The sequence below is a fragment of the Maniola hyperantus genome, chromosome 9 (genome assembly GCF_902806685.2).
Source record: "Maniola hyperantus chromosome 9, iAphHyp1.2, whole genome shotgun sequence".
In the NCBI taxonomy this organism is placed as follows: Eukaryota; Metazoa; Arthropoda; class Insecta; order Lepidoptera; family Nymphalidae; genus Maniola; species Maniola hyperantus.
In genome coordinates, this window is record NC_048544.1 from 7,645,655 (window position 1) to 7,658,878 (window position 13,224).

The 13,224-nt window shown below is 37.0% G+C and overlaps 1 protein-coding gene across 1 annotated transcript in view; it reads right to left on the reverse strand.

The window, feature by feature from the left end:
- Gld (Glucose dehydrogenase) overlaps window positions 1–13,224 on the reverse strand; it is a 34,558-nt gene that overhangs the window by 11,763 nt on the left and 9,571 nt on the right. The window contains exons 2-4 of the mRNA XM_034972419.2: window positions 4,204–4,353; window positions 843–963; window positions 208–353 (exon numbers count right to left, since the gene is read on the reverse strand). Of these exons, the coding sequence (XP_034828310.1) occupies window positions 208–353; window positions 843–963; window positions 4,204–4,353 (417 nt within the window). The remainder of the gene's footprint in view (window positions 1–207; window positions 354–842; window positions 964–4,203; window positions 4,354–13,224) is intronic.

Consider the following 13,224-nt stretch of genomic DNA (forward strand, 5'->3'; position numbering starts at 1 on the left):
TGAGGCGGGGGACGCCCCGCACACCCGCATGTCACTCGCGCTCGCCCCGCCGGGTTAGCACGGGGGCTGTGCGGATGTGCGGGGCGTTCCCTCCCCGATTGTCATCTCGACCTCTCGCGTACTATAGTTATTATTTCTAATTTGAATGTTTTTTTTTTCAAAAAAGTACAATCCTCTTTACGGAACGGATGTTAAAGTTACGAGTACCTTTCCTCTGGGCCAGTAGCATTTTTTATCCTTTTCACCAAGACAAGCTGCCGGTTCTGGCTCCGTTTTGTATCCCCAGTCTATACTCGATCCTATGAAGTTCAGGAACATGGAAGGCACTTGGGCGCCTGTAGGCTCGTCGAAACCTTGAAAGGTTTTTTATAAAATTTAAATTATTTTAAGGTTAATTTAGTAAAAAGATTCGTGGTACCTAATTGTAGTTTACAGTTTTGAATCGCAGAACTCCTGCTGAAAGGGAGCCTGTGAATTAGTGTAGACTAGCTTCCGCCCGCGACTTCGTCCGCGTAGACGAACGACAAACCCCTCCGGGGTTGAATTTCAAGAAATCGTTTCTTAGCGAAATGTCTACGTCATAAATAGCTTTCTGCATGCTAAATTTCCTACCTCCTTTGAGCTGTGCGTTGATAGATCAGTCAGTCAGTTAAGCAGTCAGTCAGTCAGTCAGTCAGTTTTTTCATTTATACATAGATTAGGTATAATATAGATAGTAAGTGTGTTTGTCTGTCTGCTTGTTACCTATTTACGGCATATTCAATTCAAACGACAGCTTCTGACCGGTTAATTTTTTTATGACGTTAGGTTTCATATGAATATTTTAAAAGAATTTTCATTACCAGCTTCTAGTAGTAGAACTCTCCACTCTGGCACTTCAGACAATCGCGCTGCTACGACGGAGCCAGCTGACCCACCTCCTACGACTATAAAGTCGTACACTGAGTCCATGTGACGACGGAACTGTGAACAACAATATACTTAGTAAGTAGGTATATATATGAGTCATTTAGTTCAGACACAGAATAAGTATATTATAATAGTACTAACGGTTCAGATACATATTATTATTATTACAGATATTGCCTATAACACATTTTTTATACTACTACAATATACGCGCATTTATCAGTAGGTACCTACCCATATTATAAATGCGAATGTGTGTTTGTTTGTTGTTGTTGGTTTGTTGGTTTGTCCTTCAATCACGTCGCAACGGCGCAACCGATTGACGTGATTTTTTGCATGGGTGTGGATGGTTAAAGACCTGGGAGAGTGACATAGGCTACTTTTTATCCCGGAAAATCAAAGAGAGGGATTTTTAAAAACCTAAATCCACGCGGACGAAGTCGCGGGCATCAGCTAGTAAAAAATAAATTGATCCCGGAACCACAACTACGAGTATGTCCACCTGATTAGTATCTGTTTGCCCTCTGGCAAAGGCCTCCTCTAAGCCTTTCCATACATGTCTATCCCTTGCCTTCTTTCATAGGTTTTGCCTGCTATATCATCATGATCGAAATATTCAGGATTTCTTCGCTTATTTTCAGTGAATTGAAGTAAGTAGTGTAGTTCTTTACAACCTTTTTAACTATCGACTTTAAAAGTTTAAGGTTTTTAACCGTACTGAAAGATATGAATCAGCGGTTTGTTAATTTGTTTCGAGGGCTCTAGTCTTAAGTCTCAAGGTTGTCACGGATTTCATTAAATTAATTACCTTATTTCGATGCCAAAGTACTTAAATTAAAGCTTATTATCAAGTATTTTATCTTCCAATTTTATTTCCGTAAGCACACTTCCCGGTAATTGTATAACAATAACTGAAGATAAAATGCTAATGTAATAATGCGATAAATTACTGTTACTGAGATTTAATTACGTATTTTCATTCATAAGCATCAACATTTCACACAACTGTATGAAAGATTGTAACTAGAGTTACTTACTTATATCGTAAAATGTGCGCCAGTCTTGTATCTACAACCAACATTAAATAATAAAGACAGAGCCTGTGAGGGCCAGACCTTTGTTAGTTTATTAAAGCTGAAAGTTTCTCTGCGTATTGTCCCCAACACAGGAAGGAACGATCAGCGACTATGAAGTTTGGATCATGGTGGCTTTGGCAGATTACAGGTAACAAAGACGTATAAAATATTTCGTCAAAGTATAAAATCTATTTTTTTTTAATTTTCTTCGGAATAGTATTTAGAAATCACGTAGTGCATTGACCGACACTTAGTATCGTGATTCGTGGCAACCTCCTGCCAGACACCCAAGACATAATATTAAAGTTTAGGGGGATCCCTTTAATTATACATAATTAAAATAAAAAATAAATATTATAAAAAAGGCAGTCGTGTTATTAATTTATTTTAATTAAGTAGATACGATTTGTTTCTTCTTAACACCTTGTCTAAAATATTGGATGTGTTATATTTTGATGTGTTGGATGTCTTGGTGGTGAATTTTTGAACTTTATTAGGTAAGTAGGTAGTAAAGTAGTAGGTAGATACGTTGCTAGTATTATGCCAGAAACCTCCCTGTAAGTCCGAAAAACAACTGTAGGATTATGACAGACAGACCGTTGTCTGTCAATGATCCTATAAGTAAGGGTTCCTTTTTTTCTGGAGATGCGGAACGGAACCCTAAAAATGCACGATTCGTTAATTTGTTAATCGCCGTATCGTACGTTTATAGGAGAATCACGATTGGATAAAAAGTTTCTGGGCCACATCGTAATCGGTTGATCTAGTATCCGAGCCAAAATAAACATCGCGAATTTTACATAACAACGCCAATTACGGAAGAGATTCGGAACAAAAGATAAAGTTGTCTCATTGCTATGCCGTAGGCTTGGCGTGCAGTATTGCTATAACGTAATAGGCCATCAGGGATGCCTAAGAATGCCTAAGAAAAAGAATAATTTATTTTTATCATTATCTAGGTATCTTTTCTTGGGCTAACTATGGGCCTCATAAGAAAGCTCAGTCCCTCAGCAGGCGATAGAGAGAGCTATGCTTGGAGTTTCTCTACGTGATCAAATCAGAAACGAGGAGATCCGTAGGAGAACTATAGAGTAACCGATTTAGCTTAACGGGTTGCGAAGCTGAAGTGGCAATGGGCAGGGCACATAGTTCGGAAAACCGATAGACATTGGGGTCCCAAGGTGCTGGAATGGCGACCTCGCACCGGAATGCGTAGCGTTGGAAGACCCCCCACTAGGTGCACGCGGATGACATAAGATGAGTCGCAGGGAGCCGCTGGATTCAGGCAGCTCAAGACAGTGGCGTGTGGAAGTCCCTACAAGAGACCTATGTCCAGCAATGGACGTCAATCCATGGATGGATGGATGGATGGTGGATGGATGATAATGACGATGATAAAGGTATCTTTTCTTACCCCCTCAATACAGAAGTAAGTACATTACTATCAAAGTAAGCTTTTTCAATCTCTGTAGTAACTTTCGTACAAAGTTTAGGTTAACCAAAAATTTGAAACCTGCATGCGTGTGAGTTCTCCATAATGTTCTCAAACACCTTTGATTGACTTGTGAAGTCTCTCAGTCCAGACTTGGCAAGCGTGGCGGCCTAAACCTATTCTCAACTTGAGAGCAGACCCGTGCTCGGTAGTGGGTCGACGGTGGGTTGATCATGATGATATCTTTCCTGATTTCCGATTATTATTGCAAGACCATCATTCATAGCTCCACACTACAGTCCACAGCCCTATTCTGTTACATCGCAACAAACCGCTGGCGGCGAAGATTTGCGGTTGATTTGACTCAGTGACTGCCGTGACCCGGAGTGATCAATAATGTAGGATACACGTAACGTTTATCTACTTTTGTGGTGGATGATAGTTAAAACCATTAAGTGAGGCATTGATCTCAAAAGAGAAGGCGTAGCCTTTTCTAAAGTTTTTCTGAAGTTATTTCCTTTAGCTGGAAACCTATATCCTGGTGTGCTAATTTTATTATCTCTATTTACACCAAGATGAATTTGCTTACATGCTAAACAATCCTTTTTTGCTTAACTCCGTGTGAATTTATAACTTTTGAAATCCCGTACCTAGTTTCGTTTACGTAGTTTCTCAGTTCCCTTTCATAATGGGGGTCGACGATAGATGAACGATGACGATAGTCGTTCACGTTGAAAAGCCAAGCAGTTAGTTTCTCTTTTATGTTTATAGACACCTATATATTACCTGTGCTCTTCCACAAGGGTCCTCCAAGTCGCATTGGCTTCTTAGGAATACTTCCAGCAGGCCCATGAACAGCATGAAGGCACCGCCCCCACACGTCGCGGCTAGCGTCGGCCCCGGCTGCGCCATAGGACAGTCGCAGGTTATCGCCATCTAGGACCACGATAATATCATAAAATATATAGGTAGGTACTTAGTAAAGATTATTCCGGTTATATTCACGTGTTTAGTCGACGTGTATAGAATAAATCTACTAATATTTTATAATGGAAATCACTCACGATAGTTTAAATGCACAATAATATCCTCAATTTAAATAAAATGATTTTTATGACAAGCTTTTATTTAAGCCGTGTATATACCTAAGTCGGTCGGTAAGTACCAAACACGACGGAATTATAATGGATAGGTAGGTACCTATAGTACGTGACAGGTCGAGATGGCAATCGGGGTATGAGGCGGGGAGGGGGGGACACCGCACACCCGCACGTCACTCGCACTGCTCGCACTGTCTAGAGCGGTGGTTGTGCGGGTGTGCGGGGTGTCCCCATCCAGATTACCGTCTCAACCTGTCGTGCACTATGCATACTTGAGGAGTGCCTATGACCACCTCCCGGCTGTCTCATGAGAGTTCGTTTCATCGTCTACGTCTATAGTAGGTACTTGTCAAGACGTATCTAACGAGCTCAAACACGACGGAGTTACGTTGAGAAGTTGAAAAGTTCTTATGGCGACCGCCCGCCTCTGTCGTGAGACCAGCCTCATAGTACCATATTTCTGCATCGTCATCGAAAATATGTTTAATGTTCCTTACTAGGTACTTAAATGTGCTCCACAACTCAATTGGTTGACGGGAAGATTTGACCACATACCTACCTACTAACAAAGCAAGTTAAATAAAGGCTTATAAAAGGACTTAGGTACCGGACCCATACACAATTCTAGGTTCTTGGTAGGTAGGCAGGATCAGGCAAACTTTCCAATAAGTACCTACTGCATTTGAATTTTTAAGTCAAGCTGCTACGCGTTAAAGTAATGTATAATTTCATAAAACGTAAAATGTATCTAAGTACATGAAAATTTTTGGTAAAAAGTGATTAATACCTACGTATAAATAACGTAATTATATTTAATATTGACATAAGTATAAGTTACAAAAGCAGTTCAATAAAAAAACAAGTTAACCTCTGTCCTTGTGATACATAATATTAGAAACTATTAAAATATATGACCTGTCATCTCGAGGCGGTTTATGTTCGAGTACTTTCATATTGGGAAACTTTGCCCCGGGCGAGGGGCTAAGGTAAACATCTAAGTAGAATATCAACCCATGTGTTAAATACCTAAGTAACTAAAGAAGTAGTAAGATTGCTCTACCCTACCAATAACAATCATGGGGTTTTAAGAAATAAGTCTGAACTCCGCGGATGTTTGAAATGGTAGACCCAGCCAGGGCTATCTATGTCTTTTGAAAGCGATTTTCATCCCCGGAACAGGATGCGATTCTGCGATCATGTTTGCCCCAACAACCTTTTGAATAAGTTCTCATTTATCAGTTTATCTGTTTCTAATTAAAAACCAGTTTAATTTCTACCGCAACGAAACTAGACTTTTATTGCTAACGATAATTAAGGTGCAATTGCTCAAACGTTTTGCAGTTATGTTATTTATTAACCTCAAATCAAAGATATTAACCTAATTAATGTCTAGTACTTAATCTTTAGTAGGTACTTATAATTTTTTTTAAATAAATAAATTAAGTTAGATCCAAATTATGTGAGCAAATTTCATTCTACCTAGCTACGCGATCATTTTGTATGATACTATCAGTTATTATCACACACAATAGACTAAATAAGTACAATTTTTTGGAAACCAAACTCATGCTTAGGTACTCACTTACTTTTATACTTATAATATTTTTTCATCTTCACAATCTTTAATGTTCATACCAAGTTCATAGGTGCTATGGATTACTTTGGTACCTACCAATATTTGTAGCTTATAGGTCATTAATGGCCTCTAGGCTAGCTACTGTTTTTCCACATAGGTAGGTCTACCTATAAAAATATAAGTAGGTAGGTAGTAGATAATAATTCAGTGAGTAGGGACGAAATAAACTACAGTTCGAGGCAGAAAAGAATGTTAAATATAATAATGTTTAGAAAGAGATTTTAGCTTTGTAGAGCGTTGTCTCTGTCACTGATACCTAAGTGACGTTTTGTTGGTCTCAACGACAGAGACAATGCTCTACAAAACCGCTATCTCTTTCTAAAGGTCGGTGCACATTATTTTCTGTCACGTACTGTATTATTCCGTTGGACTATTAACAAAACATAAAATTAATAAATGTTTAAATTCTTCAGAAACATGAAAGCATTCTGGATACATACATTAGAAACGTAATCTACGTTTACAATGTCTAATGTATACTTAAGATATACTTACCTACCATGTTTGATGATAAGAAAGCCAGATAATAAAATCTTGCTGTTCAAAACGCATATTAAGATTATGAAAATAATAAATGAGTATTTGACCCCAGGCCGGTATATTAGAGCTACATATGTAGGTCAACTTTCGCGTAATCGCTTTAAATTATTTGCACTCGAGCTTTATCGGATGATTGCTCAATTGGATTGATATTAACGATATACTTGCTTACGAGTACCAAAACAAGGTCGTAGCCAGGACTGATTTCATTGGTTTTATTAAGTGCTGAATTTTCATCATACCCACGACTTCATCCGCGTGAATTTAGGTTTTTAAAAATCCCCTGGGAACTCTTTGATTTTCGGGATACAAAGTTACCAATATTACCGCGACGTCGTTCACATAGATTTAGGTTAATTAAAAATCTAACTCTTTGATTTTCCTGGACAAAAAGTAGCCTATATCCATTCCCGGGATGTAAGTTAACTCTGTACTAAATTTTATCAAAACGTTTGAACGGATGGGCCGTGAAAAACTAGCAGTCAGAAAGATAGAGACACTTTTTCATTTATACTCGTAATAATATTAGGTAGGTATAATAAATATGGACGATTATCCCTTGTCTCGAATAATAATTAATAACTCGTTAATCTCGTATATCTCCAAGGTTCCATAATGTATGTCCTAATTAGTAATTAACCATATTTTACTTTTTAAATAAAATTGAACCACCGGGATACCGAAGGCGAAGATCTATTTCTTTTTTTGTTTCAGTACAGTTTACATACATTTTTATATGTTATTTAATATTAAGCGATGCGGAAGTAACAGTAAGATGTAATGATATAAACAGGTCACATACATGCGTAATATGGTTAAAAGATGCAGTCAGACCGGTACCTACCATGCGGAAATGCAGCTACGGCCAAAACGGGTGTGTGAACCGCAAAAGATTAGAGCATTTACACTTACCTAAATGGTATATAGTTCCACTATCAGGCTTCGGCAAACGATTCAAGTTCCGGCAAATTTTACCATAGTTTAGCATTCGGCAAATCAACTATACTACGCGACAGGTCAAGATTGCAATTAGGGTATGGGTCGGTTTACGCCCCGCACACCCGCACGTCACTCGCGCTATCCCGCACCGGGTTAGTACGGGGGCTGTGCGGGCATGCGTCCCCACCCTGATTGCCACCTCGACCTGTCACGTTCTATATCTACATTATTCATGATATGGCGAAAGTTCTCCATAATGTTTTCAAAGTAAAATGTGCCATTCCGCACTTGGCCAGCGTGGTGGTGGCTTTACGCTTTTCATTCTGAGAGGAGACGCATGCTTGGTGGTGGTCCGGCGTTGGTTCGCTGATGATGAAACATAAAGCCATGTCTCCGGCACCACTTGTGTAGACAGTTGACCTAATATAGGTATAAGCGCTGGAGCCTGGAAATACTGCGAAAGTTTTTACTTTATTCCTTTACTATAAAGCCCATTTAAACAGACAGACAAAATTTTTTAAAACGTGTGATACAGTTTAAATAACCGTATGAGCTTAATATGAGGTAGTTAATTCGAAATTACAGACTGACACTTCAATTTTACTTATTTGTATAGATTGTTGTCCATTTTGGATCTGACTACAGCCAATAAATGTGCTACATTTACCCGTAGCAATGTTACAAAAAGGGATAATGTCATGTGCTCTATAAGATCTGGTGTTAAAAGTACCTAGTTTTAAGTTGCATTAAGCTCGTGACTCATACGGTCGTACCAAGATTGTCGTGAGAGAAAAGTTGTTCTGGGCTTTTTTTTTTTTTTTAATATTCTTTATTGTACACCAAAAAAAAAAAAAAAAAGACACAAAAAGAAACATGTAAAAGAAGAACATACAATCAGCGGCCTTATCGCTGTGAAGCGATCTCTACCAGGCAACTAGGTTGAAGAGGATTTAAGGGCTAGTGAAAACTGTGTTTAAGGTGTACGTAAGTTGTTAGGGAACATAAAGATAATAATTATAATATAAGTAATATGTATATTAATAGGCACAGAAATGCCTTAATAATAATATATAGATAAAGATATACACAGGTACATGTATAATACATAATATATATACATATATTAATATATAATATAGTGATAGATGAATAATAAATATACAACAATAATATTATGAGTAATATTGATGTTTTAATTGTAGGATAATATATTTAATAATGTGTAATTACATAGAAGGGTTCTGACATTTTAGATAGTGTTTATATACACGAGTCTTGAAAACGTTAAGAGACGGAGCTAGTCGTACCTGCTGAGGAAGGGCGTTCCATAGCCTGATTGCTGTAACAGTAAAGGAATCTGAATATAGCGCCGAGTTGTGTTTCGGGTAAGCAAGAATATCTATATTTGAGGAACGCTGAACGCGACCTAAGGAGCCAAAGGGTTTAAAACGTTCTTTCAGGTATATAGGAGAGCATGGGTCATTGAGAATGCCATAGAGACAGGCAAGAACGTGCGCATTCCGGCGATACCGAATATTGAGCTGAGGCTTAACCCCTGACATTGCATACCTGGTTCATTTGTTTTAAGCTTGTCACTATTTTATAAGAATTAAATCCCTTAGGTATTTGTTTTATGATACAAAAGACATGATATGTTCAAAAATTTTTTTTTTTATTATAGCCTGTTATGCATTTTGGAGTCATGGTTAGGTACTAGGATACAAAAGCCATAATAAATTAATATGTTTATACATGACTTATGTCATTGTAAATTATGTTTAGTATCTACTATCTACTATGTATGTAAATGATTTGACTGTAAGTAGTTTCATTTTCAAGCTCAAAAGGAAAAACGGAAACCTTATAGGATCACTTTGTTGTCTGTCTGTCTGTCTGTCTGTCCGTCTGTCTGTCAAGAAACCTACAGGGTACTTCGCGTTGACCTAGAATCATGAAATTTGGCAGGTAGGTAGATCTTATAGCTGACATTTGGGGAAAAATCTGAAAACCGTGACTTTGACGTGATAATTCAAAAACTATGATACATAAAAATAAATAAAAATCTGTTTTAGAATGCACAGGTGAAGACCTTTCATATGATACCCTACTTGATATTGTTATCTTACTTAGAAAATTGACAATACTAATTATTAGTTCATGACCACAATTTAATTTTTTTTGTGTGATCTAACCCTAAATTCACGGTTTTCAGATTTTTCCCCAAATGTCAGCTATAAGATCTACCTACCTGCCAAATTTCATGATTCTAGGTCAACGGGAAGTACCCTGTAGGTTTCTTGACAGACAGACAGACAGACAACAAAGTGATCCTATAAGGGTTCCGTTTTTCCTTTTGAGGTACGGAACCCTAAAAAGAAAAAAAAAGCTAAAGATGTGCATCTATCGATGACAATGCGAGCGAAGGTGCGAGCGTAACCTAGCATAAAAGTATGTTTGTCAAGTCGTACAGGGACTTTGTGTTTGCGGTGATACATTTTAACAGTAAAATTTTTTACAAAAAAAATAAAAACCGACTTCGTTACATAAACACTAAAAATTGAAAAATAATTTAATTTATTACCGAATATATTATGTATACAAGAGTTAATATAGTTCCATAATAATATTTTTTGGTGCCGGTGCCAATTAGCTTTAGCTGCGCGAATCGTCTAGACTTCATATTTTTATGGGACTCCACAATGGCACCTCATTGGCACCGACCCCAAAAAATATTATTATGGAACTATATTAACTCTTGTATACATAATATATTCGGTAATAAATTAAATTATTTTTCAATTTTTAGTGTTTATGTAACGAAGTCGGTTTTTATTTTTTTTTGTATAAATTTTTTATTTCACAATTTTTAGTGGCCCCATGAAATTATGCTATAACTGGTTAAAAATCTACTGTTTACTAAGCTATTACACTGATCGCGAGCAATTTACTCTTATCCGTTGAGGAGTTCCAGTATCTATCTTCGAAGATGTTCATCAGATCTTCACCAAATTGAAATGGGACCAACTTTGAAGTATACCCTTTCAAACAAAAAAGAATTTTCAAAATCGGTCCAGGCGTTTTTGAGTAATCGGGGAACATACATACATTTCCGACGAATTGAGAACCTCCTCCTTTTTTTGAAGTCGGTTAAAAACAAACTCAATATCACTAACATACAACATAACGCAAACGCAGAGCTTATGAACGCGGTTACAGAAGAAAAGAGCATGAAACTTTTAGCTATAGTTTTGTTATTTGTGGGTATCGTTTAGGTACCTACTCATTGTATTTTTTCTTGGTTTTATAGTGGGTTACAAGCAAAAATTAAAAACATGACTTCTTTGCCATTTAGAATTTTTTTCAAAAAATTGATAGCTGGTGTCACCGGGGGTCAGGATGTAAGGATTCCAACGATACTCCATCCAACCAAAACCCTTCTAATTCTGAGAGGAGATCCGTGCTCTGTAGTGGGCTGGCGAGGGTAAATAAATGATGATGATGGTACTAGACCTGAGTCTTTTGATAACGAGATGTGGAGTATCAATTTAGAATTCTTGAAAGGTATTCGTAGCCCGTAGTACATAGTTGTTTTAAATCTGATATTTCTAAGAAGCTTTTAGGCTAAGAAGCCTATCCAGTTAAAATTATTATTTGAAACTAACCATTTTTTTTCTTCCACAGGTCTGGTTTCAAAACAAGCGGTCCAAGGAAAGGCGTTTAAAGCAACTAACGTCAATGGGAAGGGGCCCTTTCTTCGGCTCCTCCCGCAAGATGCGAGGCTTCCCCATGAACTTATCCCCGAATTAAATTGTGGTCATGAACTAATAATTAGTATTTTGAACTTTCGAAGTGAGATAACTATATCAAGTGGGGTATCATATGAAAGGTCTTCACCTGTGAATTCTAAAACAGATTTTTATTTATTTTTATGCATCATAGTTTTTGAATTATCGTGCAAAATGTCGAAAAAATACGACTGTAGTACGGAACCCTCATTGCGCGAGCCTGACTCGCACTTGGCCAGTTTTTTTGTGATATAGCCACAAATTCACGGTTTTCGGATTTTGTATAGGCTATACCTGGTTGCACCTCCTGCAAATATTACGGATTTAACAGTTATGAATGATCTTATAAATGCATCTCGCTGCTATTTTATAAAAGGTAGATCTACTTTTATGAGAACAATTTTGCATTATAGCATGTTTCATGTTACTGTTACTTGTAAAACGTGGTTGTGGAAACATTCTTATCTGACACACAAGCCCTGGAAGATTTTTAGATTAAGGTACAACGCCGTGTGGTTAGATAAGTTCATTTCATGTCGGGATATTATGCAATTCGCACATATAGGTACATACTGCAACTGGTAACATGGTGCAGTGTTAAGGAAAAAGGCTACATTAACATGGCTGTACTAATATGAGTTGCTGTATGTTGTAAGAACAGTGATAGTCATCTAGAATCTAGATGATAGGTTAACACGTCGGCCTCCATTTGGGGAGTCGGGGGTTCGATCCCGGGCAAGCACCTCTAACTTTCCGGTAAATTACTTATGTACGTTTTATACAATAAAAAATTCACTTGGCTGTAACGGTGAAGGAAAATTTCGTAAAGAAACTTGCATGCCTGAGAGATCTCCATAATGTTTTTAAAGGAAGGCGTGTGAAGTCCGCACTTAGGGTAGTGGACTATGGCCAAATCCTTCTCATTCTTAGAGGAGACCCGTGCTCAGTAGTGAGCTGGCTGGCTGGCTGGTTATTTTTATGATGATGATATCTATGTTTGAAAAGAATGAGTATATAGATTTGAACTAAGCTCAGCTATTTTTTAAGTTGATATGAAGTGCAAGGTTATTTGCTTTATTTTACTCAATGTAAATTAATAAAATTGTTACAGTTACCTGTAGTAAATTCTATAGCATTAACAGTATGACGTGCTTTCGGATTATTAAACGCAGTTTAAAAATTTAAGAGGTTCCGCTTTCTATTCAAGCTGGTGTGAAATATGATTGCAAGCTAATGATATGCAAGATTTCACGGAAAAATTGTAATCATAAATCTTTTCTAGGTATATATTTATTAAAAACGTAATAAATACTTTAAAAAACCGTTCTTTATATTATTAGTCGACTAGTTTAAAATACCGAACCAATTCTAATGCTATTAATAAGGAGCTTATTCAAGAGTTTTATCGATTTCTGAATAAAAGAAAAAGTACTCAAGGAACCCTAGGAGAAATCATTGTATAGTCCTTAAAAAATTACTCCTCACGCACCATTTTAACTCTATGGGTTAACTGTCAGGTCAAAAGTACGGCTCACTTATAAAATAAGGACTAAAATCCTCAGGGTGGCTCTTCCAATATTTATGACAAAAATCGTACTTTTGACATAACAATTTGACAAAACAACATGAAAAAAGTTAAAATGGCGCGTGAGGAGTTAAATTTAACGCGTTATACATGTATGAAGAAAAAACATAATAATATTATAGGCGGTGGTTTAGATGATATTTTCGATCTGTAATTTTTAGGTTCTAGAATAAGTTTGGTATGTTTATTGTATTTTCATTTGAATCTAAAAATAAATTTATA